The sequence below is a fragment of the Humulus lupulus genome, chromosome 8 (assembly GCF_963169125.1).
Source record: "Humulus lupulus chromosome 8, drHumLupu1.1, whole genome shotgun sequence".
In the NCBI taxonomy this organism is placed as follows: Eukaryota; Viridiplantae; Streptophyta; class Magnoliopsida; order Rosales; family Cannabaceae; genus Humulus; species Humulus lupulus.
Window position 1 is genome coordinate 62,192,587 of NC_084800.1, and position 25,536 is coordinate 62,218,122.

A 25,536-nucleotide genomic window follows, 5' to 3' on the forward strand; every position below is an offset into this window, starting at 1 on the left:
ATATAACAAGATGAAGAAATAGAAATGAAATGAAAGAAAATAAATCACTCAAATATATAGACTTTAAGCACATGGTGAATTAAAAATACCAAACAAAGTCATAGTGCATATAGGATCGTCCTAACCTTCCTAAGAAGGTTAGCCTATTATGCTAGGCATTCTCATAAAATTTTAGAAAGAAAATATGAGGAATGAGACTAAAATTTGGTAGAGTTTTGCTACCTAAAAATTACATACCAAATGTGAAAGAAGAGTCCCTAATTATAGAATAAGAAAATTACTAAAAAAAAAATTAAACAACAAATGAGGTTTACAAAAATAAATATAAAATATGATTTTGAAATATCAAATCTTATTATTAATATTAACATAGCTATTTTGGTGAATGGTAATTTTGCAATTTTTCCAAAACACTACAAAATGTGAGCTTTAAAGCTCAAAATGGAAGGTCCAAGACCCAAAGAACACACAAAGTGAGCTGGAAAAAGGCTGGTGGCAGCAGGACTATTGACTCACCCACAACCAATGGGAGCACGCCACTTGTCACAGCTGGAGCTGAAGAAAAACCTTGGCAGCATGCGGGTCGGAGCTGGGTTGCTCGCGGGTCAGGGGGTGGGTCAGGCGGCTGGTGCGCAAGTCGGGCAGGCGGGTCATTGGGGCTCCAGCCACTGGCTGCTGGAGTTGGGACACGACAGGTGGCAGGTGCAGGTTGCACCAAGTGGCGCGTTGGGGGCGCTGTGGGCCGTATGGGAGATAAACGGGCCTGAGCCTAATGCAAATTGGGCTCTTTGTTTCAAAAAATGCCAATTTTTTTTTTGTTGCCAGATTTAATTGGTTTCTTTTCTTTCATTTCAAAATGCCAAAATACACTTTATTTTCTGCAAAATATAAATAAATTAAAGTAAGATCAAATATTTCCAATATAAGAATATATCACATCAATTCCATGAAAATATTAAATAAAACTTAATTTATTTTGATAATTAAAATCAATAAATGTGAATTTTTCAACACTAATCACAATCCCTAACTAGATTCTTGCTAGTCCCTTGTAACGACACACGTCACTATGGTTGCTTCTTGGAATGACGACTGGCCCTACAAACCAACACGAGTCTTTCCAGCGTGCTTTGTCTTCACTCGCACGCTTCCTAGGAAAACTTCCCAGGAGGTCACCTATTTTGAGATTACTCCAGGTCAAGCACGCTTAACTTTTGAATTCTCAAGTGATGGGCTACCGAAAGGGGTAAAGGGATCCTATAATTATTTATTAACTTTATAGTTGTTGACCTAGTTCTTTGTCAACGACAAATTAAATGTGAAACGATAGCTAGGAAAGGAAGAACAACATATATTTTTCGTAGTTCAGGCTTTTAAATAAACTTATTCCATGAGTCAGTTGTATTAAGATGAAGAACTTGCAAGAGTTCAAGCTCTCTAGGTATTTTGGCAACATATTAGCATGCACCAAAAATTCAAATCCCTTACGAATGAAACCTCAACCCTATTTATAGGCAGCTTGGGGGTTAAGTGCTCATTGATTAAAGCTAACTTAATCTCCTTGTAACCTTTATGTCTACTAGAGAATTTACATAACAAATACAAGAAGTCAGCTTGTGGGCCAGATCAAGCTTGTATGGCACAAGATTGTCGTTTCCATGCTTCCTGAGTGGCTCCTCAACGGGCTCAAGGGGCACGATGAGCTATTGTTGCATGGAGAAGGTGCAAAAAGGTATTAGGCATCAGATTCCCACTTTTCCGAAGAATTAGCTTTGTCAATTGCACGAATGAAAAGGCAAGTCCTACGCTTTCGCCACTTATGTCAAAGGTAGGTGGGCACATGTGTCAGTGGTCCCCTTCATCTTGGGATTGCACATGTGGGGAAATTCCCAGTGAATTGTGCATTTTCTTAGCAAGGAATATGCATCCCACTCGAAAGGCGTCTCTTGGGTTCCCCTTCGAGCAGAGGAACCTCGAGATCTTTATTGGAGCCCTTAGGCCGACTTCTCTTCGTGGGGTCAGGATTGGTAATATACTTAGCTGCTCACTAAGGTGCGTGATTCAATATGTATTGAACAAGCCACGCGCCCTTATGGCAATTGCACGTGCTTGGGCCACTTGAAAAGTACAGATAACAAATCTTTACGAAATAATTTAAAATTATTAACAACATATAATTTTGGTACTATTTTGATCCCTAATTTTTATTTGGTCCAATGGTTGATCATTTTTTTGATAGAAGAGTGGAAGGTGTTGTTACCAATAATAAAGTTTATAAAGATTCAAGTATCTAAATTAAAAGTTCATACGGAAATTAATTTCTTCTTTTTTCTTTTCATTGTCGTTTTTTAGATATATTATCGTCCTCTATAATATACTGGCTTGGCTCCAAAAGTTGAAAACGATTAATTTGTCGTTATACGACTGAATTGACTTGCTCAGCGCGAAAACACCCAACAATCTGGAGAGCTATCGCTTAAGCCATTTTCAAATCCAATTGCTCTCCTCTCTCCTCTCTCCACGGCGTGTATGGCAAGAAAGAAAACCAGTTGTGTTGTAATGGAAGAGGAGAGAGAAGACGCCGGAAGAGAAGGGAAGGTCAGGGCTCTCATACAAAGGGCGATCAACTCAACCGAACCAGAAGTCGATCCACGCCTCCTCAAGGCCATCAAATTGGTGGTCCGCTACTCTGAATCGGAACTCCGACTCGCCGCCCATACCCTATTGGACCTCATGAAACGCGACCATGCACAGGTCCTTCCTACTATTTTATTTCTTCAATTCTCTCGTCATCGAATTTCGTTTCATTATTCAATTCTATTGAATCCTTTCTTTTGTAATGCGTTTTTTTTCTTTCAGGGAATTAGTTTTGATTAGTTGATGGGTTCCAATATTTTATTGAAACATAATAAGGGTTGGGATTTTTTCTTAATATTTTGTGTTTGATTGCTAAGAAAATTGAGGGAAAATGACGATCTTTGACTAGATAATTGGTGAATTTTGGGAATAAGAAGTGATCGGGTGGATTAATTTAACTTAGAATGTAAATTTATATGGTATTTTATCAATTGCTTTCGTTTTTTATTGGAATATACTGGTAAGAATCAAGTTCCTTGATAGAAATTTGTGTTGGATAAAATGGTTTGCAGGTTCGGTACCTTACCCTTCTCATAATTGACCAACTTTTCATGCGGTCCAAGCTCTTCAGGGAGCTCCTTGTTGAGCGTATGGACATCCTCTTGACTCTGAGCATCGGATTTCGAGGGAATCAGCCTCTTCCTGCTCCACCAGCTGTTGCAAGCCTTCTGCGTTCCAAGGCAATTGAATTTCTGGAGAAGTGGAACGAATCATTTGGGATTCATTATAGACAGATTAGATTGGGGTTTGATTACCTGAAGAATACTCTCAGGTTTCAGTTCCCTAATCTGCAAGCAAATGCAGCTCGGATTCAGCAGGAGAAAAGAGAGAGGGAGAGAAGGTCGAAAGAGATTGTGTTTAACAAGTATGAGACTTTGAAAGGGAATTTCTCATCCATGGAGGATGAAATACAGACTACAATTAATGAGATTGGAGAGTGTTTGGACATTGTTCGTAGTGGAGAGAAACCCCCTGTGGCATTGGATTCAGTTGACGAGGAGGACTTTTTCGAGTTCCATTCCATTGAAATGAGGCAGTTACGTATCACCGCATTGGAAGAAGGGGAAAAGGTTCATGAGAGCACAGATAATAAAGTGGTTTTTGATGCTTTGAGGGAGCTATACAAGCTTGTAGTGACAAAGCATTTAGTTTCAGTTCGAGAAGGGATCTCTGTACTTGTGCGGGTTGAATTGACGGATAACAAATTAAGAGATTTGATTTTAAAGGATCTCATTAATATCCAAAATCGTCTTCTATCAGTGAAGAAGAAGTGTGAAGAAGCAGGTTGTTCTCTTTTAAATACTGAAAATAATAATGAAGAAGAAGATTTTTGGGAGGAGGGGAAAACTGAATGTACTGAGAGTGGAAGTTCTATTACACACCAAAATGGACATAAAAGTGTTGCCGTTGCATCAGCATCCACTAAGGTGGAAAATGGTGGTCCTTCATGCAGTGTTAAAGACCCAGGTAAGAAGAAAATGTCTGGTGAAAGTCGTAGAAATAAATCAAACTCTCTGAAGAATAAGCTTTTGGCTGATGCTCCGGTTGTTCAATGGGGCTCCCAGTTGGACAATTGGAGTTCACAAAGGGATGTATTAGCCAACCAGAGGGGACTGGAGCTTGAAGGTCATTGGGGTAGAGTGGACTATGATGCAGTCATTCCAGCAGAGAAAATTGCGGAATTAAATGTTCAGGCTACAGTATATAGTGAAGATCCAGTTGAAATTCAACCATGTCGTGCCCCTTTGAGCAAAGGTGGACTTTGCCAGAGAAGAGATTTGAAAGTTTGCCCATTTCATGGGCCTATCGTTCCCCGAGATAATGAGGGAAAACCACTTGATCAGGATTCCTTCAAAAATGATGAGGCAATTTCTGATTCAGGTACTGACTTAGCAGAACGCATAGCAAGACAAGCTGTGAAGAATGTACGTGAGAGAGATAAAGAGGCAGCAATGATGAGAGTAACTGATAAACGGGCGTTGAAGCGTGCTAAACTTGCAAAAGTAAGGGAGCACAATGAGGCTTGTTTAAAGGATGCAGCGATGGCTTCAACTTCATATTCTGCATCTATTGGAGAAGACATGGAGGCAACTATTGCACAGAATCAGTCTTCTAGAAAGATGCAGACACTTGCTTCGATGCTCCAGAAGAAAGTTACTCCAAAAGATAGGTTAGCTCAAAGGCTATTAAACGCACGGACTAGGGGTGCAACTGTATCACAACTTACGTCGGCTGAGGATGTAAAATACAGAGAATCCTTCCCAAATCAGTGGTAAATGAAATCTTCGTATACGTTTGTTTAATTATTTAGAAAATAATCCAGACGCAGCAAGTAGGTAGAGATTGCAAAATATTTTTCTTAATAAGAGAGATTGTTAACATTGGATTTCTGGTTTCACAGCTAAACGAAACAGACGAAACAAAATGATGTTTTCTTTCTTAGTTTTTATAGCATTTCATTTTTTGTAAACGTATAGGTTGGTTGATCAGTCTTGTAATATATGTTATTTATTGTTCTTTAAATTAACGAGAATGATTTGTGTAAGAGGAGATGAATAAGAAGATGGGATTCAATGTTGCTGGTGCAAAGCCACTAGTCTTGGAAGTTTTGTACCTTATCATTTTTTGTGCTGGTTCTTGTACATACGTAGTAAGTAGAATTTCGTTGTCTGGCATAATACATCTAATGATAACATTAATGAATTGTATATAAATGAATTAAATAAGGATATCTTAAGGCTAAGCCATCGGCTCACTAGTTTGTCAGCTAAGAAACGATGCAAAGATTAAAATGGTAGCCAAAGAGAGTGGCCGAACTTTCGCTTCAACTACTTTAGATGGCTACTTCAAAGAAACTACGATATATCTCTTTATGACCCCTTAAGTAACTCTTTCCCTAAGGCATTGGCATCTTTTGTGAGATATCACATCACTTAATTACTCAAGATTAAGAATCTTGATCATGACACATTTGATGTTATCTCAAGCTGAACATTTAGATAGAATTGTTCATATAATTACTCGAAGCTTGATATAAAGGGCAATATACCTCGAAATATATACAATTATTATTATTATTATTATTTTTTAATCCCTTAAAAAATTTAAAAATGCCAGAAGTGCGAAATTGATAAAGATAAACTTGGACCCACCATATTTAATAAAACAAAATAAAAAAAGGTTAACCATGTCGTTCCTGTAATAATTGGTTCAAACTGAGAGTACTAAATACACCCTTAGCCACCTCATATGTCACCCCTGTATTGACCCACCTTCTACTTTTTCTACATACGGCTTAAGCATTAACAGCACAGCTAATAACCAACTAAAAACATATTAACTTAAATTAACTCTATTCTTCTTCTATTATCTCTTATTAAATAAATAAATTAATAAAATAATTCACAACCTTGAAAAAATTGTCTGCAAAAAAAAACCAATGTACTTGTATCTCTTATTCCTCTATGCTACAAGAGTTCAAAGTTGAAACCCATTAGAGAGAGAGAAAGAGAGAGTAGGTCGATTCCTTCCTTGAAGTGTCTATGGCGACCCATATTTTTTGTCCTTGTCAAACGAAACTCAAAAAGAAAAGAACCCCTTTTGATGAAATAGTTGATCCTTTTCTTTGTAATTCAGTTTGAGATCAAACTTAATTCCTCTTGCTTTTACTCTTTTGTTTTAGGGACAATTACAGGCTTATGAATCATACCCACCAAAGATTAATTAATAAGTTTCCAAATTTCTTTTTCTGAAAATAAAATTGGGGATTTCTTTTTTTGTGATGATGGAATCCGAAAGCATTGAAACCGTAGTATCTTCTGATGTGTTTGATGAAGATGCAATCCCTAGCCGTTCTCACCACCAGTTCGTTTCGGTTCCAAAGTCTCAGAACGGTAGCAACAATCCGGCCACTACCAGTGTCCACGAGCTTCTTGAATGCCCTGTCTGCACCAATTCAATGTACCCTCCAATCCACCAGGTTTGTTCTTTTTCTTCTTCTTCTTTTGGGGGTGAATTCTGGGCAAGTTTACTGACTGTAGCGTAAATTATTGAATGGGCAAAGGATTTGGTTTCTGTTCACCATGAATTGTTTTATTCCCAATTGCATAACATTTTTCATTGAAATAAGGCTCGAAGAGAACACAATTATTATCTTGTGGGTGAATTGTTTTGAGCTTTTGGTTTTACAGAAGATTATGTTTGTCAGGCTGACAATAATGATTGGTAGATTGTCTCGCAGTATGAGAACTGATATCTCTCTTAAGTGATTCATATATTCAAGGGTCGAATTATGTTTTTAAATTTGGCGATTTAAGAAGTTGGGATCTTTCAATTGGATGTGGCTGCCCATTTCCAAAGGGTTAATAGTTAAGGAAGTTGTTTCAAAAAACTGAAAAGTAGAATAGAGTATGATTAAAAAGAGGTTTTGTTAGTGAATTGTGAGGTTTTCTTGATTTTGAATACCCATGTTAACATTGATACTTTCTACTTCTTTCAGCTTTCATCAATATCTTTTTGGCAATTAAAAGGAGTTTAGTTTCGCTTCACTTGATTGGATGATCATGCAAGCTATTTGAACTAGTTCTAAACTTACTTTGAGTTGTTGATGTATCATGGCAACTGGTTTCAAATATTTATTGCGGCTTGTTATATTTTGTTCAGGGTTTTGCTGAATATTATGGCTGACATCTAGCAATATTTTGCTTCTGCAGTGTCACAATGGCCATACCCTTTGTTCCACTTGTAAAACAAGAGTTCACAATAGATGCCCCACGTGTAGACAAGAGCTTGGTGACATAAGGTGTCTAGCACTAGAGAAGGTAGCTGAATCACTTGAACTGCCTTGCAAGTACTGCTCTCATGGTTGCCCTGAGATATTCCCCTACTACAGTAAACTCAAACATGAGTCACTATGTAATTTCAGACCGTACAATTGCCCATATGCTGGATCAGACTGCTCTGTTGTTGGGGACATACCTTTTCTTGTTGGTCATCTACGAGATTATCATAAGGTGGACATGCATTCTGGCTGCACATTTAACCATCGATACGTGAAGTCTAACCCCCGCGAAGTGGAAAATGCTACATGGATGTTAACTGTAAGTTATATATTGTTATCTATCTTTCTCTGATAGTTTTTAATGTAAAAGAAAAAATCAAGTTTGAAACACCTAATGTATTAGAACCCTTTTTCCTGCTCCATTTTTGTCAATTACTAAATTTTTCATTGACAAGAGGTTGCAAACATTAGACCTATGCTCGTGCAATATTGTTTCTATTGTTTTAATGACCATAAGACCTTGGCACTCGGTAAACAAAATGAGCTGTGATCTTATAATGCAAGCAAGATTTACGCATTTGTTCCTCCATTTTTTGTGCTGCATTCAAGAGTTTGTATTCCCATGTCAGACACAGAATTGCAAGTCTGATTCTTTTGATTTTTATGATACTGAAGTAATTGTCTGCTACGTCTTTTCTTGTTAGGTCTTTCACTGTTTTGGTCAGTATTTCTGTCTCCATTTTGAAGCCTTCCAGCTTGGGATGGCTCCTGTTTACATGGCGTTTTTGCGTTTCATGGGGGATGAGACAGAAGCACAAAACTACAGTTACAGCCTCGAGGTTGGAGGAAATGACCGAAAGCTTATCTGGGAGGGCAACCCTCGAAGCATCCGGGATAGCCACAAGAAGGTCAGAGACAGCCATGATGGCCTTATAATTCAACGAAACATGGCACTCTTCTTTTCAGGAGGAGACAAGAAAGAACTCAAGTTGCGAGTTACAGGGCGTATATGGAAAGAACAGCAGAACCCAGAAAGTGGGAATTGCATACCACTCTGCACTTAACCTGGTCTGAATCTCTCTCTCTCCCATATGTGCCATGAACACTAAATGTTATTAGTGATTCTGGACACGATTCATTTGTTTCATTTACATTGCTATGGTATATAGTCTGTGAAGCTTCGAGTTTTCCTCACCTGAAATATGGAACTTGCCCGTACGATGCTGTGCAATTCCATATACATAAATATGTATACGCTTGTGTATAACAGTGTGGAAGATGAGTCAATTTACTGTCAGTATAAGTAGGTAGTTGAAACACAGGAAATCTACTGACTCAGAATATGAGTCCATCTTTCCATGAAAGAAACAGAAGAAATTTTCGTGGGCAAAACTGCCCCGTTGAAAGTAAGTTTATTTGTGAAAATGATTTCTTAATATAAAAGATATCATATACTTCTTCGCTTCATTTTTCTATCTGTTCGTTCATCCAAAGTTGATTTTCTAAAACATACTAAACCTTTAATTATTTTTTATTTCTTGTTGATTTGTACCCGTTCTACCTAATTGTTTTTTATAAATTTATATATTTCTTGTTGATTTATACCAGCTCTCTCAAAACTATTGCTAAGCCCCATGTTAGAAAATTTTCTAACCAATTAGTATTTTTAGAGTCTGAAATTATATAGAATTTATAACTAATGATATTTTATTTAAGAGTTATTTATATTATTAGGTCTAATAATCATATGTAATTTCGAAACAATTTATATTTGATTAAAATGATTACATTAGTATATCAATAAACATTAAAAAGAAACGCTAATTTTCTTTTTATCCATAACCATTATTTTCATTAAAAGTAATACACGACTCAATGTTTCAATCTCATTTCATTAGTATAGTTGTTGTTTTCTCAAGACTAAAAATAAGTATATCCTTACTAATTTATAATTTATTTGTATTATTCTTCAATTTTCCTTGGCTAGTTGAACTTTTTTATGCTCTACTAATAAAGCGACAACAAATATATTTATATAATATTAGAAAATATGAATCTTAGCATGACAGATTTTCAGAAAAAAAATTAACACGAGTTTATTGAATATCAAAATATTATAATTTTTCTTCTGTGGATATTATGGTCTAATCTTAGCACCCATTTCCCTTGGAAAGCTCAAAATCAAAGCTAAACCCACATATCATACTTGATTAGGCATTATTTCATCTCTCCAAACAAGTATATTATTGTTTAGTTGTTTATTATTTAATGAAATTCCTAATAAAATTATAATGATGTAAAATTTTATATTATTTTGGGACTTAGTTTACAATTATTTGTTTTTTAAGATTTTTTTTTTTCAAAATAAATATTATTTTAAACCCAAAAATAAGTACAATTTACTATTTTTGTAACACTAACATTAATTACACAGAATTTCAGTAAAACGAATTAATTTTAGGGAGTTATTTGTCAAATACATTAGCAAATTTTGGTATATTTAAAAAACATCTATAAAATAATAATTAGCACAACGTCATTAACAATGACTTTTCGATTATTTAGCTCTTGATTAAGAGCTAAATAATCACAACTTAAAATCTTTAGAAGATAAAATGTGTAAATTTAAAAACAATTAGAAATGAGCAGTGAAAACATGCTAAAGCAAGTATATGAGCTTTAAAAAAAAAAGTATATGAGCACAAATGCAAACAAAATAGTAGATTTTAATTTTTTAGATTCAAGATCATAAGAATCTAAAATAGACTGAATATAAATTAATAATAATAAAAAAGAACATGAAAATAACAAAATAAGGAAAATGTAATAGCTCAAAACTTGTACAAGTTAAAAACAAATGAGCATAAACAAGTACCATTTTGGGAACAAAAAAAACTCAAAAATAACAAAATGAGGATTGGAGATATCATCAGCTTATTAGAAGTTACCAAACCTTCAGTTCCTAATAACTTCGAAAGTTTGAATTTCACTTTTAAATTAAACGTACCCACATCAATGAAATGACAATATTGGATCGCATCGAAAAGAAAATGTTAACAAAGAGAAAAGTAATGCAATTAGATATTTTTTTTTGAACAACAAATGCAATTAGATTTTAAGAACTATTAAGAGAGAAGAAAAACAATCAATGCTAACTGAAAAAGTGAACATAAAATAATAGAAAAACCAAATAAACCAAAACCTAATATAGTCATTACAAAGAAACAATGCACAATGATATGTAATCCAAACTTTAGAATTTAACAAATAGCATAAAAGCATCATCGTGTTTTAAAATGAACAAAGAAAGAGAACTAAGCTCTTCATATAATGATATATACATATATCACATAAAATGAAAATTAAAGGTAATATGCACACAAACATTACACACTTACGTGTAACTATTTTTTTAAATAGTGGGTTCCAGTTTTAATAAATATGATTGACTAAGCTAAACTATCACATTATTGTGTGTAATATTTGGGTGAACATCAATAGTGCCTTGATTACTGTGCCAAGATGGCATAATCGTATTTCTATATGGATTTAATTGAATATATGTGAGATTAATATATGAGTTATATTAAGATATGACTATTTATACATATTTATGTGTATTAAATATGCATGTGGGCCGGTTTTTGTGAAAGAGGGCATTCTCGTAATTTTGACCCGTAAATAGTATAATTGTAATTATATGTGTTATATGATTGAAACTACATTATTACGTGGATATATTTGCGATGATAGACTTAAGTCGATCATTTAGAGCGATTTGGCGAAAAAGTCACAACGATGATTTATAGCTGGCTTGGGGTGAGCCAAGGAGTATTTTGGTAATTTTACGTAGGTTGGGAATTAATGGAACATTATTGGAGGAAATATTTGTATTTGGAGGGTTAGTAACTTAATAGGGAACTTAGGATGTTAATTGAGGTTAGTGGGATTAGTGGCGAAATGACCGATTTGCCCTTGGGGAATGCCTTGGATTTTAGATTGAGGGTATAATGGTCATTTGACCAAGAGTATAGACCAAGGCAGCAACAGCCTTCCCATTCACGTTCTAAGCTCCCTACCTCTCTTTTTGGTCATTTTCAAGTACTCTCTCTCAAGGGACCAATCACAAGGGTTAGTCCAAGTTGAATTGGGGATATTCTTGGAGAACTTGAGTTGTTAGAGGGATTAGGAGCTACCCAGGATTCTTCTACACTTACAGATTTTCAGAATTCAGAGGTATGCTTACTTAACTTTGGAGTTTTTCTTGTGTTCTTGAGCCTTGGGGAAATTGGGCTTCGTTATGTGCATTTTGGGGATTTGGTGTTATTTAGGTTATAGAATTGTAACGACCCAAACTTGCTGATAAGGCTTAAGGGTCTTGATTAGTGTGCCAGGAGGGCATAATTGGTATATATATGAATAAATGATTAAATGCATGATTATGTGGTGTAGAGTCCAAGAACTTTACTTAGCTAAGATAGATAGTAGTATTATAGTATTAATAGTATTATCTTTGTAACTGTGGATTTTTGGTTCAGACCGGGAATTATTTGGACACTCATAGTAGTACTTATAGATTTTCTAAGTTTGACCTATAGTTTAAGAATATTAATTTTAACCTAAGGTTTGATTAATATGACTGATATTAAGGATAATATTTATTATACTATAAGGTTTAAATATGAACCAATAGGATTTTAAGCACATGTTATGAATGGGTGATTAAGGATTAAGTATTTTGAGGATTAAATTTAATAAGGGGTAAAGTTTGAATGCTATAAGGTCAGTCAGCAGCTTTGAACTATTTACCCCATTCAAATTTAGCTAAAAATGTGTAATTTCGTGTTTAAATAATCAGCGTGTGCCGATATATCGCAGCTATAGGGGGCGATATATCGCAGCAAGTAGATACGGAAAACACGAGACGATGCACGACAGCCTCAGGCATACTGGCCCAGGCGATATATCGCCTACAGGGGGCGATATATCGCCTCCTTCAGTATATTTTGAAACATTTTGAAATCGTTTTCCATTCAGCCATTTAACCCCCTTGAAAAGTCCAGCATCTTTTTGAACGAGTCTTCAGCCTCTGCTGAACAATAATTCAAATTATTTTCACCTAAAAAGCTATTATTTTTATTCAAGTAAAATTAAGATCATTTCATTCCTAAACTCTATAAATAGGACCTAGTACCCAGCCATTATTCATCTTTTGCTCTAAGTTCAGAGGTTGTAAGTGCTAAGTGAGTGTGAGAGTGTAAACACCTGGGTTGGGGAATCATAAGCTTGATCATCATAAGCTTATCAAACACTTTGGGAAGTAAGGTTTTATAGTATTTCGGTTTGAGGTGTAGATTGGTCTTACAAGTCTTCGAGGTAACCCAAAACTCTAGTTCATTTCTGTACTTGTTCTTTTAAGTTCTCATAGTCTTCTACTCAGCCTCTAACCTTAATCTTTATTTTGGTTAGGAAATCTAAGTTCTTGAGCAAAAAGGTTTTGGTAAGTATATTTCTCAAAGGTTTAGTCCTTCCATTCCTTCCATTACTTTTTCTTCAAATCTACTCACCCTGTTATATATGGTTTTAGGAGTGTTCCAAAAGTCCCAACTCTGTCCTCACATCCCGGTAACTTTGGTAAGGAAAATAGGATAGAATCTATATGTTATATGCTTATGTTATCTTATGTTTTATGCTATGAAATATGTTATAAAATATGTTATGAAATATGTATGTTTGTAGGCTTGGGCATATGACCCATTTGACTAACAAGCCCCAAATAGATTATGGGCATATGACCTACTTAGCTAGTAGGACCCCACTAATCTAATGGGCATATGACTTGGTTAGTCTATGGGACCCCAAGTAATAATGACCATTATAGTATGTGTATGATAAAGTGTTATGTTAAGTTTTTATCTTATGAAATTATGTATATGAACTATGTGTTAGATTTTTCCTTGCTGGGCATTAGGCTCATTCCTTTTTTGTTTATATGTGCAGGAAAATAGCTATAGTGGCAGTAAGATTCGTGGATGCTTGGGGAATGTGTATCGGTGGTGAATGGAGTCAAGGAGTCGAGAGTTCAATTTTCGAGGATGTAGTCTTGTTTTACTTTTTTTTTTATGGTTTTACATGTATTTTTTCCGCACTTTCTATGTAACTCCTTTTTACTTTAAATTATGTTTTGTTTTAAAGACAATGGGATCCCATATCCTACTTGATATTTTATGAAAGTAACTCTTATTTCTACAAGTTTCTAATAAAGTTATGGTATTTTCGCAAATGTAAGTTTTATTAAGGATTTGTATGTATAGTTTCGTTAATGGTCCAAAAGTCTAGAGTAGTGGGTCATTACATGTGGCATGCATGATTATATGATTATATGGATATGATTAAATACATGTTTATGAGTATTAAATATGCATGTGGGCCTTGTTTAGCTTATAAGGGCATATATGTAATTTTGGCCCATTGATGACATAAATGTAATCATATGTGATAAATTGTTGAGACCACATTATTATGTGGATATATTCGCAGTATATGGCTCGAGACGGTCCTAGTGAGCGGATTGGCGAAATAGTCACAACGGGGATTTATATCCGGCTCAGGGGAGCCTGGGGGTATTTTCAGGAATTTAGAAAATATTTCGGGGATTATTAGACATTGGGTAAATAATTGGTAATTAATCAGATGACGGGATTAATAGATAGATACTAGGAGCAATTGAGGAATTAGCGAGAATTGGGAGCATAATGACCATTTTGTCCCTAGGGGCTATTTGAAGATTAGTAAACCTTGGAGGGGCATAAAGGTCTTTTGTTTAGAGATATACTCAGTAAATATTTGAGGTTAGTGTTATGCTAAGAAGAAACTGGAAATTTTGAGAGATAATCAGTATTCTCTCCTTCTCCCTCACGGTTTGTTCTCTCTCAATGATGAAGCTAAGGTGAAGGGTTGCAGAATTTCGGCTGGGAACTAGGTTGGTTCTAGGCTGGGTCCAGCTGAGGGAAGGCAAGTTTAGGACAGCCAGAAGATTCAGGGAAGCTTAGGCCATCATTTCAGGTAAGGTTTTAACTTTGAATTCACTGAGTAGTTTGAGCATGGAGCATGTGTTTATTCTGGGATTTTGAAGGGATTGTAGATGAGTTGAAGCTCTAGAACTAGGGAGGTTTTAGCTAAGAATTAAGCTCAAAAATTGGAGGTTGAAGCTTGTGAGAAGATAGTCACAACTGAGGTAAAATTCTGACTGTTATCTCTGAATTTTTTAAATTCTTACTCTGTTTTTATGGTGTTTGGGGCTTGAGAGCTTGGGTATGGATTTTGGGGATTTGTTGGAGCTTTTGGGAAAAACGTGGTTAGGTTTTGTTGCCTTTGATGATTAGAGTGGATTTCTATGGTTAATTATGGGTTTGGGGGTCATGAGGGATGGATTTTTGGAACTTTGGCTCAAGGAAATTCAAAGAGAAAACCCAGAATTTTGGAATTCTGGTGTCAGCGTTGTAGCGCTAGGTTAGGAGCGCTACAACGCTAGGCTGCGATTTTGGGGGCTAGAGTCTCTGACTTTAGTGCTGTAGCACCCAATAGGTAGCGCTACTCAGCTTTCAAAACTTGATTTTTTGGGTACTTTTTAGGGATTTTGTTCAGGGACTCGGGGGACGATTTCACTACCCCGTTTGGTGGAATTAGAGGTCCCGAGAGCGCGGGATTGGTCCCGGGATGGTTCTTTGGAATTTAAACTCATCGAAGTACCATTTATGGATTGTGATTAGGTGTTCGCTAGGGCTTGGATTGAGATCGTGCTCGAGGATTGTTCTTATTAACTGAAGTACTCGGACCTGAGGTAAGAAAAACTGTTATACCCGTAGAGCAAGGTGTGGCCCTATTATTTGTATTGCAGGGCATGGCCCTATGTGATTGAGTTGCAGGGTTTCCTTTTTGTTTTTATGTGATTTTCATTTGTTATATATATATATATTTTTTCTTGTTTTGTTTGAAAAAAAATATTGGTGATTTTCATTTTTCTAATGATAAGAATTATGATTGAAATTGTTCTTAGTTCTTAGAAAAAAATATAAATAATTATTAAGCTTTACTTTTAATTTTTAAAGTTAGTTTTGTTTAAATATACATTTTTCATTATATGACACTTCTTTATTCTATTTGAATTATTGTGATATTTGGGCAAAGTTTATTTAAACATTAAATTCTTTAAATCTTTAAAAAAAAAAAGAAAAATCCTAGAATTTGCTTGATTATCTCTTGAGGTTTAATTTATTTTTGTTTGCATAGGCTTGTCTAAATTTTCACATGAAGATTTGACAATTGATTTGATGTTTTTGTTAAATATTTATTTTGAAAACAATTTTAACTTTTCAAATTAATTATATAAGCTTTACTTTTATTTGTGATTTTCTTTGAACTAATTCCATTATGTAATTTTTGGTGAAAACATTAGACATCACCAATTAAAAAAAAAAGTGTGTATTTTTAATTTTTTTTTTTGCTCGAGGACTAGCAAAATATTAAGTTTGGGGGTGTGATAACTCTACAAAATAGAGTTATTTTACCACTTTTTATATGCTAATTGTTGCTTAATTCTTGAGTTTTTAAGTAATTTATTAAGTTTTTAAGTAATTTTGTATTTATTAGTCTTATTGTGATTTTCTAGATTTTTATATGTTTTTATAGATATTTTATTGTGTTATGTCGTAATTTAATTATTTAAAATTAGTATTGTTAGTTTGAATGCTAAAAATATGATTTTATTGAAATTAAATGTTATGTAAATTAAATTTTAATTAATATTTTCATGGAAATTGTATGGTATATTTTATTAATGAAAATATTTAATTTTAATTTAGTTTATAATTTATTTTGTAGGAAAATTATTGCATTTGTGGCTCTTGAAAAGCAAGGAAAACAAAAGAAAGAAGTGACATTTTTGAAGAAAGAAAAGAGAAAATGAGGAAATTGAAGCTCACTTCCCAGCCCAACGCCAGGCCCAATGCCACCAACCACTCTAGCTGCAGCAGCTCCATCGAAGGCCCAACCCGAAGCTCCTGCCTTCCCACCTCTTAGGCCCGCTTGCTTCAGCTGCTCCTTCCCGAAGCACCTCCACGCCAGCTGTTGACTCCACACAAATCCACTCAACCGAAGCCAATCCTCACAGCCGTGCACCAGCCAAGACCACACTCACAATCAATCATCAGCTGCCTACATCAACGCCAGCTCCCTTCAACAGCCATTTGGGCCAATTGCTCCAGGCCCAATTTTCTCCCAGCAGCACCTGCTTCATGCCCAGCCGCCTGGGCCATCTGCCAACCCAGCCAACTTTTCCCTTATTTTGAGCCCAACAATTGTCTACTTGTCCCTTTGTCTCAAAATACTACTTTTTACCCAAACTTTTCTACACATTTTACCCCAAAACATTATTATTACACCTTATAATTTACCCCTATTTACCATATTATAATTAATTAAATACATTGATTCCCAAGTTTTAGTGATAGTTAGACTAAATCAAACTATCATTTTCCAAATAGATTTATAATTTTAAGCACAAATTACTTCTAAAAAGATAAGATTTTTCTTCACTTTTCAAAATTATAATTTCAAAGCATTTAGTGTAAATCAATCTAATGAAATAACAAATAAATCAATGAACATTATTTATAAGGCAAAACATAATATTTTTGTTCTAAGCATGGATGTGTACAATTTAATGACACATCTTACACAAAGAATATTATGTTTTTGCACTAATGAAGAACAAAGTGTAAATATGAGCTAACAATCCAAAATACATGATATTTAAGATGAAAGAAGATATTTGAAGAAGAAAATTCCATAAACTTTGTTGCACAAAATGAGAAATCAACATACAAAATAAACACTATCTATCTAGTTACATATTGTTTCATCATCACCTTAATAATCTTAAAAAGATTAGAAACTCATAACTAGAATAACAAATACAAACTAAAAATTACAACATAAATAGGAAAATTTGGAGGATGAAACCCCACATTTTTCCTCTAAAAATACATAGAAAATAACCAAAAAGAAGAAAAAGATGAAGAGAATAGAGAGGTTTTGAAATGTGTAGAATTTTGTGTAGTGTGGTAACCTCTCCCAAAATTGACACCCTAAATGGTCTTCAAAACTCCATATTTATAGCCAAAATGAGACATTAAAATAATCAATTCAAATTAATTTAATTAATTATAATATGGTAAATATAGGTAAATTATAGGGTGTAATAATGATGTTTTGGGGTAAAATGTGTAGAAAAGTTTGGGTAAAAAGTAGTATTTTGAGACAAAGGGACAAGTAGACAATTGTTGGGCTCAAAATAAGGGAAAAGTTGGCTGGGTTGGCAAATGGCCCAGGCGGCTGGGAATGAAGCAGGTGCTGCTGGGAGGAAATTAGGCCTGGAGCAATTGGCCCAAATGGCTATTGAGCATGTGGAGTGCAAGTCGTTAGGGTGAGACCCACCTAGGATGCAGGAGTCATCGTCTCAGTGAAGACCGCGAACCCAGGGCTTGGTAAAGTGCTTGGGACGACATGACCGATATTTGTTTAGTATGTTGGCTGTTTTGTTATATGTTGTTGATGTATAAGCATATGTTATTTGTTTTGTGTTGAGTTTTCTTGTTGGGCCTCGGCTCACGGGTGCTACGTGGTGCAGGTAAAGACAGGGGTAAGGGTTCTACTATCTGGTTTAGTAGAATTCAAGGTTTCGGAGGCTAGGACTCGGTCCGGAAGCCTTTATTTACTCAATATTTATGAATATCCTCTATTATGGTTGTAACTAGGGTACTTCTAGGGCTCGGAAGGGGATCGTGCTCGAGGGTCGTTTCCATTTATCTAGTGCTTGGACTAGAGGTAAGAAAACTACACCCAGTCTGTGTTTAGGGCTTGGCTCGGATATAGAACATGGTTATAACCATGCTAAGAATGTTTTATTAAACATGTTGATTGCACTGTGTTACCTGTGTTAAGTAATAATTGCTTATCTCTATATCTGATCGAAAGGCTTGACTTATAAGTCGAGAGTTATATGTTATATCTGATGGAAATGCTCAGCTTATGTGACAGTCAGAATCCCGTGATCCGCATGGAGAAAGATCGGGTAAAAGCTGTGCTATCCCACATCGCTTGGGGAAGGTGAAGTGTGATGATTCTAAGACTGTGTAGGTATGGGACTACACAGTTGAAGAGGCTTAAATGGATGATGGGTACTAGCTATACCAACAAGATGCATCTTTTTTTCGGTAGCCCATCACTTGAGAACTCCAAAGTTAAGCATGCTTGACCTGGAGTAGTCTCATGATGGGTGACCTCCTGGGAAGTTTTCCCAGGAAGTGTGACTCATGTTGGTCTGTAGGGCTAGTCGTCATTCCAGGTTGCAGCCATAGTGACGTGGGGCATTACAAATGGTATCAGAGCCTTGACCCAGCCAAAAGTGTGGTCGACAGGGACGTCGAACCCCTAAGGAGGAGAGGTGATTGTGACAGTCAGAATCCCGTGATTCAAATAGGGAAAGACCGGGTAAAAGCTGTGCAATTCTACATCGCCTGGGGAAGGTCAAGTGTGATGATTCTAAGACTGTGTAGGTTTGGGACTACACATTTGAAGATGACTTAAATGGATTGATGAGTACTACCTATGCCAACAAGATGCATCTTCTTTTCGGTAGCCTATCACTTGAGAACTCCAAAGTTAAGCGTGCTTGACCTGAAGTAGTCCCATGATGGGTGACCTCCTGGGAAGTTTTCCCAGGAAGCGGGCGAGTGAGGACAAAGCATGCTAGAAAGACTCGTGTTAGTAGACTCATGTTAGTGTGTAGGGCTAGTCGTCATTCTAGGAAGCAACCATAGTGATGTGGGGCGTTACAGCTTATAAGTCAAGAGTCTATCAATTATACTCGACTGAAAAGCTTGGCTTATAAGTCAAGGACCTATCTGTTGTTCTGAGTAAAAGATTGGCTTATAAGTCAAGGATCTATCTATGATATCCGATTAAAAGCTCGACTTATTAGTCGAGAATATATCTGTTTAAAAGATTCAGCTTATAAGTCGAGAGTTTACAAGATTCGACTTATAAGTCAAGAGTCTACAAGGATCGACTTATGAGTCGAGGCATGACAATAGCATGCTGAATGTCGGCCGATGTGGTTAAGCTAACTAGGAAGCGTGATGTAACGCCCTGGGTAACCAAGACCGTTACACTGTGTATTTAAAATAGTACAAGACTTGCTAATCAAGTCATTTAAACAAAATGTGAATCTAACGTCATCAACGGATTAGGAATAAAAGATTTTGGTCATAAACAGGTTATTTTCATTAAAAGTGACAGTTTAACACATGGAAACTCAAAACAGGGTTAGATGACATATTTACAAAAATACCAGAAGTTATAAATAACTCAGGCCACTCTAATGGCAAAATACACATTTTAGGTTTCCGTCCCTGTACAATCCCTCGACCATGGCGGTCGAGCAGCTGACAATGTACACCTCGCCCCCAGAGCTCTCCAACTCATGGTTGATCCAATATACCCTTGCCTTTACCTGTACCACGTAGCACCCGTGAGCCGAGGTCCAACAAGAAAACATGATATCATAGCACGATCAATATAAATAACCAGATATTCCACAAAATATAACCAAGCATTCAACAATTCATAACGTTTGCCTATTAAGTGATAACAGTCGACAAATCACAATTTGTTATCCAGATAATCAACATTTCATATTTCATCAAATTAACAACAATAATCACATTCATAATCAACAGTTTATCACAACCATTACACAATATTCAGGGTCGGCACCCTTAGGCCGCACCCTCTATTTATCCCACTGTCTTCGGCTCACTTAGGCCGCCCTTAGTGTTATACCCATTGACTCCGGCCAGCTTAACCGAGCTCAGTGCTTAATAAGTTGTCCTCAGCTACTAGTGGCTAAGCCGTGCCCTGTGCGCAAATATTGATTCTGGCACTCTTAGGCCGTTTATCACATGTCCTATGGCATAATACTATCTCATGACATGAGATACAAATATAGGGAGCTCTTAGTCCCATCATATTCACATGAGTCATCACAATCACATAACAATATATACCAATATAGGGTACACTTAGTCCCAATCTAACCACATAATCAGGTGCATTTTTCTTACCTCTTGTTCGAGCGAGAATTACGTTACGAACGACCCTTGAGAACGATCGATCCTTTGCTCCCTTAGCGGTCACCTAGTCATAACCAAACATGGAGTCCAATTAATGAAAACATCCAAAAAAGGGTCTTAACCTAAACTTCACTCCTGGGACCCCGAATTGTACCCAAATGGTGAGTAAATTCGATCCCGAGCCTTAAGGATTGAAACCCCGAGCCAAAAACCCTTTTAAACACCCAAAATATGCATCTAAGAAAACAGGGTAGTGCTACAACGCTACCCCCCTAGCGCCCCAGCGCTACAACCAAGGGCATTTTTCCCTGGCTAGCGCTACCCTCTGGGCGCTATAGCGCTAGAACCAGCCAGACATGGCCCTGGTTCTTCCTCCTTCGAATCCTTCATTTCCAACCTGATTAAAAAGCTTGCAAACACCATTTAAACCCCCAATTGAACCCAAATACCATATATACTAGTCCTAGATATCATAACCTAACCAAGCTTTGCCAAAAACCCCATTGAATGCCCAACTTTCAAACTCAAAATCTCAACTGAACTCAATAATAAAACAGAGCAAAAAACCAGAGTTCTAATGGTTAGAATCTTACCTCAAGCTCGGTATGAACTCCTCTTCAGTGATGATACAATACCCTAGATCCTCAACACTTGATTCCCCAGCTTAATTCCTAAAAAAAAGCTTCAAAATTGAAGAAGAAAAAGGAAGAAAAATGGTAATCGGTTGAAGCAAGAGGAGGTGCTCTATTTTCTTAAGTCTTCTACAGCTTTCTAGTTTTAAGTATTGATATATATCCTTAAAGGTAAAAATACCTAAATGCCCTCAAGTTTAATTAAAGTCCTTAACAGCCACCAAGGGCAAAGTCGTCCGTTCACACCTATCTCGTTAACCATAATTAACACCCTCCAATTCCCGTTATTCTCAATATTCTCGAATACCAATAATTCATATCCCGTTACCCCTTAACTCCCGGCAACGCTCTAATCACCAAATTACCCTAGGACTCACCCCGAGCCCCGAACTTAATCCCGTTATGACCAAACCACTAACTTATACTCAAAGATTGTCTCATGTCGAACAACTTGAACAAATCCACATTATAATGTGGCCTCAACAATAGCTTACCAAAATGCATACAATTATACAATTACGCCCTCAGCGAGCCAAATTACCAAAATGCCCTCATAACAAAATATATACCCATATGCATGCATTTATCATCATATAATAATATGATCCACATAATCATGCATATAATCATATAATGGCACAATAAATCAATTATGGCCCTCCGGCCTCCTAATCAAGGTCCTAAACCTTATTAGGAAATTTGGGTCGTTACACGTGATATACGCTTGAACGACCCTATGACTGCCTGAAATAATAAGTGCCAAGTACGCTTGGCCAACTCTAAGGCTGGTTATACAGGGAATAAGACAAGTTTCCCAGTGTGAATCTATAGTCACTTATTTGGATTTATTTGCATGCATGAGTAGAGTTATTACTGCTAGGCATGCTGATTATGATTCTGTGATCTGATGATTTCTGATTATGAGCATGATTATGTTTTCTTACTGAGCCTCAACTCACGGGTGCTAAATGGTGCAGGTAAAGGAAAAGAAAAGCTAGACCAGCATGAGTTGGAGAGCTTCAGGGGCAGGGTGTACATATGCGGCTTGCTCGACCGCCACAGTCGAGGTTATCAGTCGGAACTAGGGTTGGACCCTGATTTTGCCGCTTAGGTCAACTTTTGTATTTATTTTGAGTTTGTAACAATTTTTTAAAACTCTGTTGGGATCCCATGTATTGAAATCAAACTCTTTTAATGAAATGGTTGACTTTTGACTGAAATTTTTAGTACCTAAACTCATGGTTAGTTTCAATTACACGTTTTAAGTACAAATGACTCATTTATCGAGTTAAGCACTATTTAATTACACAGTTTAGCGATCCTGGATTAGGAGGACGTTACATTTTCACTTGTTCTCACATAGGATATTGAGAAGACTCCTCTTTGAATCAGTTCTTTTACATATTTGTGTCTTAGACTAATATGTTTAGACTTCCCATTATACAATTCGGTGTATGCCCGGGCAATGTTGTTTGGCTATCATAGTGTATAGATATGGTAGATACATTCTCTTTGATGAGAGGAATCTTTATCAGGAGTTCTCTTAACCATTCAGCCTCTTTACTGGTGGAAACTAGAGCTATGAACTCTGCTTCCATAGTAAAGTGAGATATACAGGTTTGCTTCTTGGAATCCTAAGAAATTGCACCCCCGCCAAGTGTAAATACACAACCAGTGGTGGACAAGTTGTCTCCAAGGTTGGATATCCAACTTGCATTCGTATACCCTTCTAAGATTGAAGAAAATTTGGAGTAGTAAAGGCTTAGTCCCTTGGTTTTCTTAAGATAACCTAGGACTCTCCCAATAGCCTTCCAATGATCCACACGTGGATTACTTGTAAACCTACTAAGTTTACTTACCACAAATGTTTTATCAGGTCTAGTACACTGGGCGACATGCATAAGACTCCCTTTAGCACTTTTGTACTCTAATTGAGCCACAGATCTTCCTTCATTCTTCTCTAGTTTTATACTATGGTCGAATGGAGTATTGGCTTCTTTAACCTTGAGATGGTTAAATTTGTTCAATACTTTCTCAATATAGTGGGCTTGTCCCAAAGCAAAACCCCCACTTTTTTCTTCACTTTGATACCAAGTATGGTATCAACTTCTCCAAGATCTTTCATCTTGAAAGTTGATGATAGAACCTCTTCGTTTCTACTATCCCTTTCATGATATCACTTAAGATAAGCATGTCATCCACATATAGACAAACAATGATCACATATCCCTTACAATTTTTTGAATACAAACAGTTGTCTCCATTGTTATGTCTAAATCTATTAGACAAAATGGCTTGATCGAATTTCTCATGCCATTTCTTTGGAGCTTGCTTCAATCCATTTAAGGATTTTACAAGTCTACATACTTTATATTCATTATTTGGTAGGACAAACCCTTCGGGTTGTTCAATGTAGACCTCCTCATTGAGGTCACGATTAAGGAATGTTATTTTGACATCCATTTGATGAACATACAAGTTGTATATAGAAGCCAAAGAGAAAAAAAATCTTATCGAAGTTGTACTTGCAACAGGCGCAAATGTATCAAAAAAATCAATACCCTCATTTTTCCTAAACCCTTTAGCCACTAATCTAGCTTTAAAGGTTTTGATAGTGTCATCGATGTGGCATTTCCTCCTAAATACCCACTTACGGCCAATTGGCTTAGACTTCGGTGGGAGGTGTACCAATTGTTAAGTGTTATTGGGAAGAATAGAATCCATCTCATCATTGATAACTTCTTTCTAAAATGCACTATCTCTTGATTGCATGACTTCTCTATAAGTCTTAGGATCATCCTCAACAAGAAGTACAATTGGAATTTTCCTAACGACTTCTTCTTTATTTTAACCATGTAGAAAGAAATTCGTTGAGAATTTATCTCATCCAATCCTAGAATTTTCTTCTTTCTAAGCTTTTGACTTCTTCTAAGTTTAATGGGTTGTTCTACATTCCTTTGAGAATTCTCCTCTTGAGAGTCATTTTTGGAAGTAGATGCTTGGGCACTGTTCTCATATAACAAATTATTCTTTAGAGATGTTGAAGCTTGAGAATTGTTGTCACATAACATGTTCTCAAAGAATTCAGCTTCTCTAGATTCTATCACAACATTAGACTCTTGGTCTAATAGCCTATAAGATTTACTATTGTTGGCATAACAAACAAAAACACACTTTATGGCTCTTGAACCTAACTTTGTTCAATTAGGTTCGTTTTTCTTGCAATATGCAAGACACCCCCACACTTTGGAGTACCCTATGTTGGGTTTTCTTCATTTCCATAACTCATATGAAGATATAAATATCATGTGAAAATTTCTCAAGCAAATAATGCTAATTTATACTTTTAGTTGTCTAAATAATTTCAAGGGGTATTTGTGGCATAAATACACAATATTTCGCACTTGTTACAGTTAAATACACAATTTTTTTTTTACGGAAAAAATACTCAATGTTCAATATATGTTAAAGATAAATACCTAATATTTTTTCTTTACGGCGAAAATACACAAAGTTACTAAAACGCTTTTGTCAGTACTTCCTCTGTTGGAGCTGTTAAGTGTTGACTCACCAGACATGTATCACTCTGTTATTTGAGTATTTTTATCCTTAAGATGTGTATTTTCTAAATTTGTATTAATTTAATGTCTTTTTAATTCATTTTTTTTATTAAAAATGTTTTTTTAAATATGAAATTGATCGATTACAGGTTACAAATGTCTGGTTGGTCAACATGCTTAATAGAGGAGGTACTTACTTAGGCAATGTTTTAGCAACTTTAGGTATTTTTGCCACAAAGAAAAAAGATTAGGTATTTATCTTTAACATATATTGAACATTGGATATTTTTTCCGTAAAAATAAAAGATTAGGTATTTTAAATGTAACAAGTGTGAAACATTGGGTATTTATGCAGCAAATATCCTTAATATTAAAATCACTTAACAACTTTTGTAGTCTCTTTGAGATTCTTTTGAAAACACCACTTTGACATCAATGGTTTTCTCATCAAAATCAATTTGAAGATGTCAATTTTTTTTAAACACTTAAATCAAAGAAAATAAACCTTAATGATTTATTTAAACACTTTGATTTTTAATGCTTTGGTTTAAAATTATCTCCTCATTGAGATTAATTTAAACATATCACCATAATAAACCAAAATGAATAAAATTCAATTCAATCTTATTCACCATTGGTATAAAAATTCAAAATTGTTTCTCCAATTTTATAATGTCTCATCATTGAGACATTGAATATTTAAGAATTATTGTCACTAAATAATTCTAAAATAT

At 35.7% G+C, this 25,536-nt stretch overlaps 2 protein-coding genes across 2 annotated transcripts; both read left to right on the top strand.

The window, feature by feature from the left end:
* Positions 1 to 2,459: 2,459 nt before the first annotated feature.
* On the top strand, positions 2,460 to 5,258 carry LOC133797493 (UV-stimulated scaffold protein A homolog). Its single transcript, XM_062235410.1, has 2 exons — positions 2,460 to 2,754; positions 3,150 to 5,258. Exons 1-2 carry the CDS (start codon positions 2,530 to 2,532, stop codon positions 4,911 to 4,913), a joined length of 1,989 nt encoding a protein of 662 aa, XP_062091394.1. The 5' UTR covers positions 2,460 to 2,529; the 3' UTR covers positions 4,914 to 5,258.
* Positions 5,259 to 6,039: 781 nt separating this feature from the next.
* On the top strand, positions 6,040 to 8,884 carry LOC133797494 (E3 ubiquitin-protein ligase SINAT3). Its single transcript, XM_062235412.1, has 3 exons — positions 6,040 to 6,616; positions 7,350 to 7,736; positions 8,122 to 8,884. Exons 1-3 carry the CDS (start codon positions 6,419 to 6,421, stop codon positions 8,479 to 8,481), a joined length of 945 nt encoding a protein of 314 aa, XP_062091396.1. The 5' UTR covers positions 6,040 to 6,418; the 3' UTR covers positions 8,482 to 8,884.
* Positions 8,885 to 25,536: the final 16,652 nt, after the last annotated feature.

Excerpts from the sequence above, each read along its gene's own strand:
- LOC133797493 (XM_062235410.1), top strand. The coding sequence starts at position 2,530 with ATGGCAAGAAAGAAAACCAGTTGTGTTGTAATGGAAGAGGAGAGAGAA. Across the intron at positions 2,755-3,149 it reads TGAAACGCGACCATGCACAG|GTTCGGTACCTTACCCTTCT; the intron begins GTCCTTCCTACT and ends AATGGTTTGCAG.
- LOC133797494 (XM_062235412.1), top strand. The coding sequence starts at position 6,419 with ATGATGGAATCCGAAAGCATTGAAACCGTAGTATCTTCTGATGTGTTT. Across the intron at positions 6,617-7,349 it reads TGTACCCTCCAATCCACCAG|TGTCACAATGGCCATACCCT; the intron begins GTTTGTTCTTTT and ends TTGCTTCTGCAG. Across the intron at positions 7,737-8,121 it reads ATGCTACATGGATGTTAACT|GTCTTTCACTGTTTTGGTCA; the intron begins GTAAGTTATATA and ends TTTTCTTGTTAG.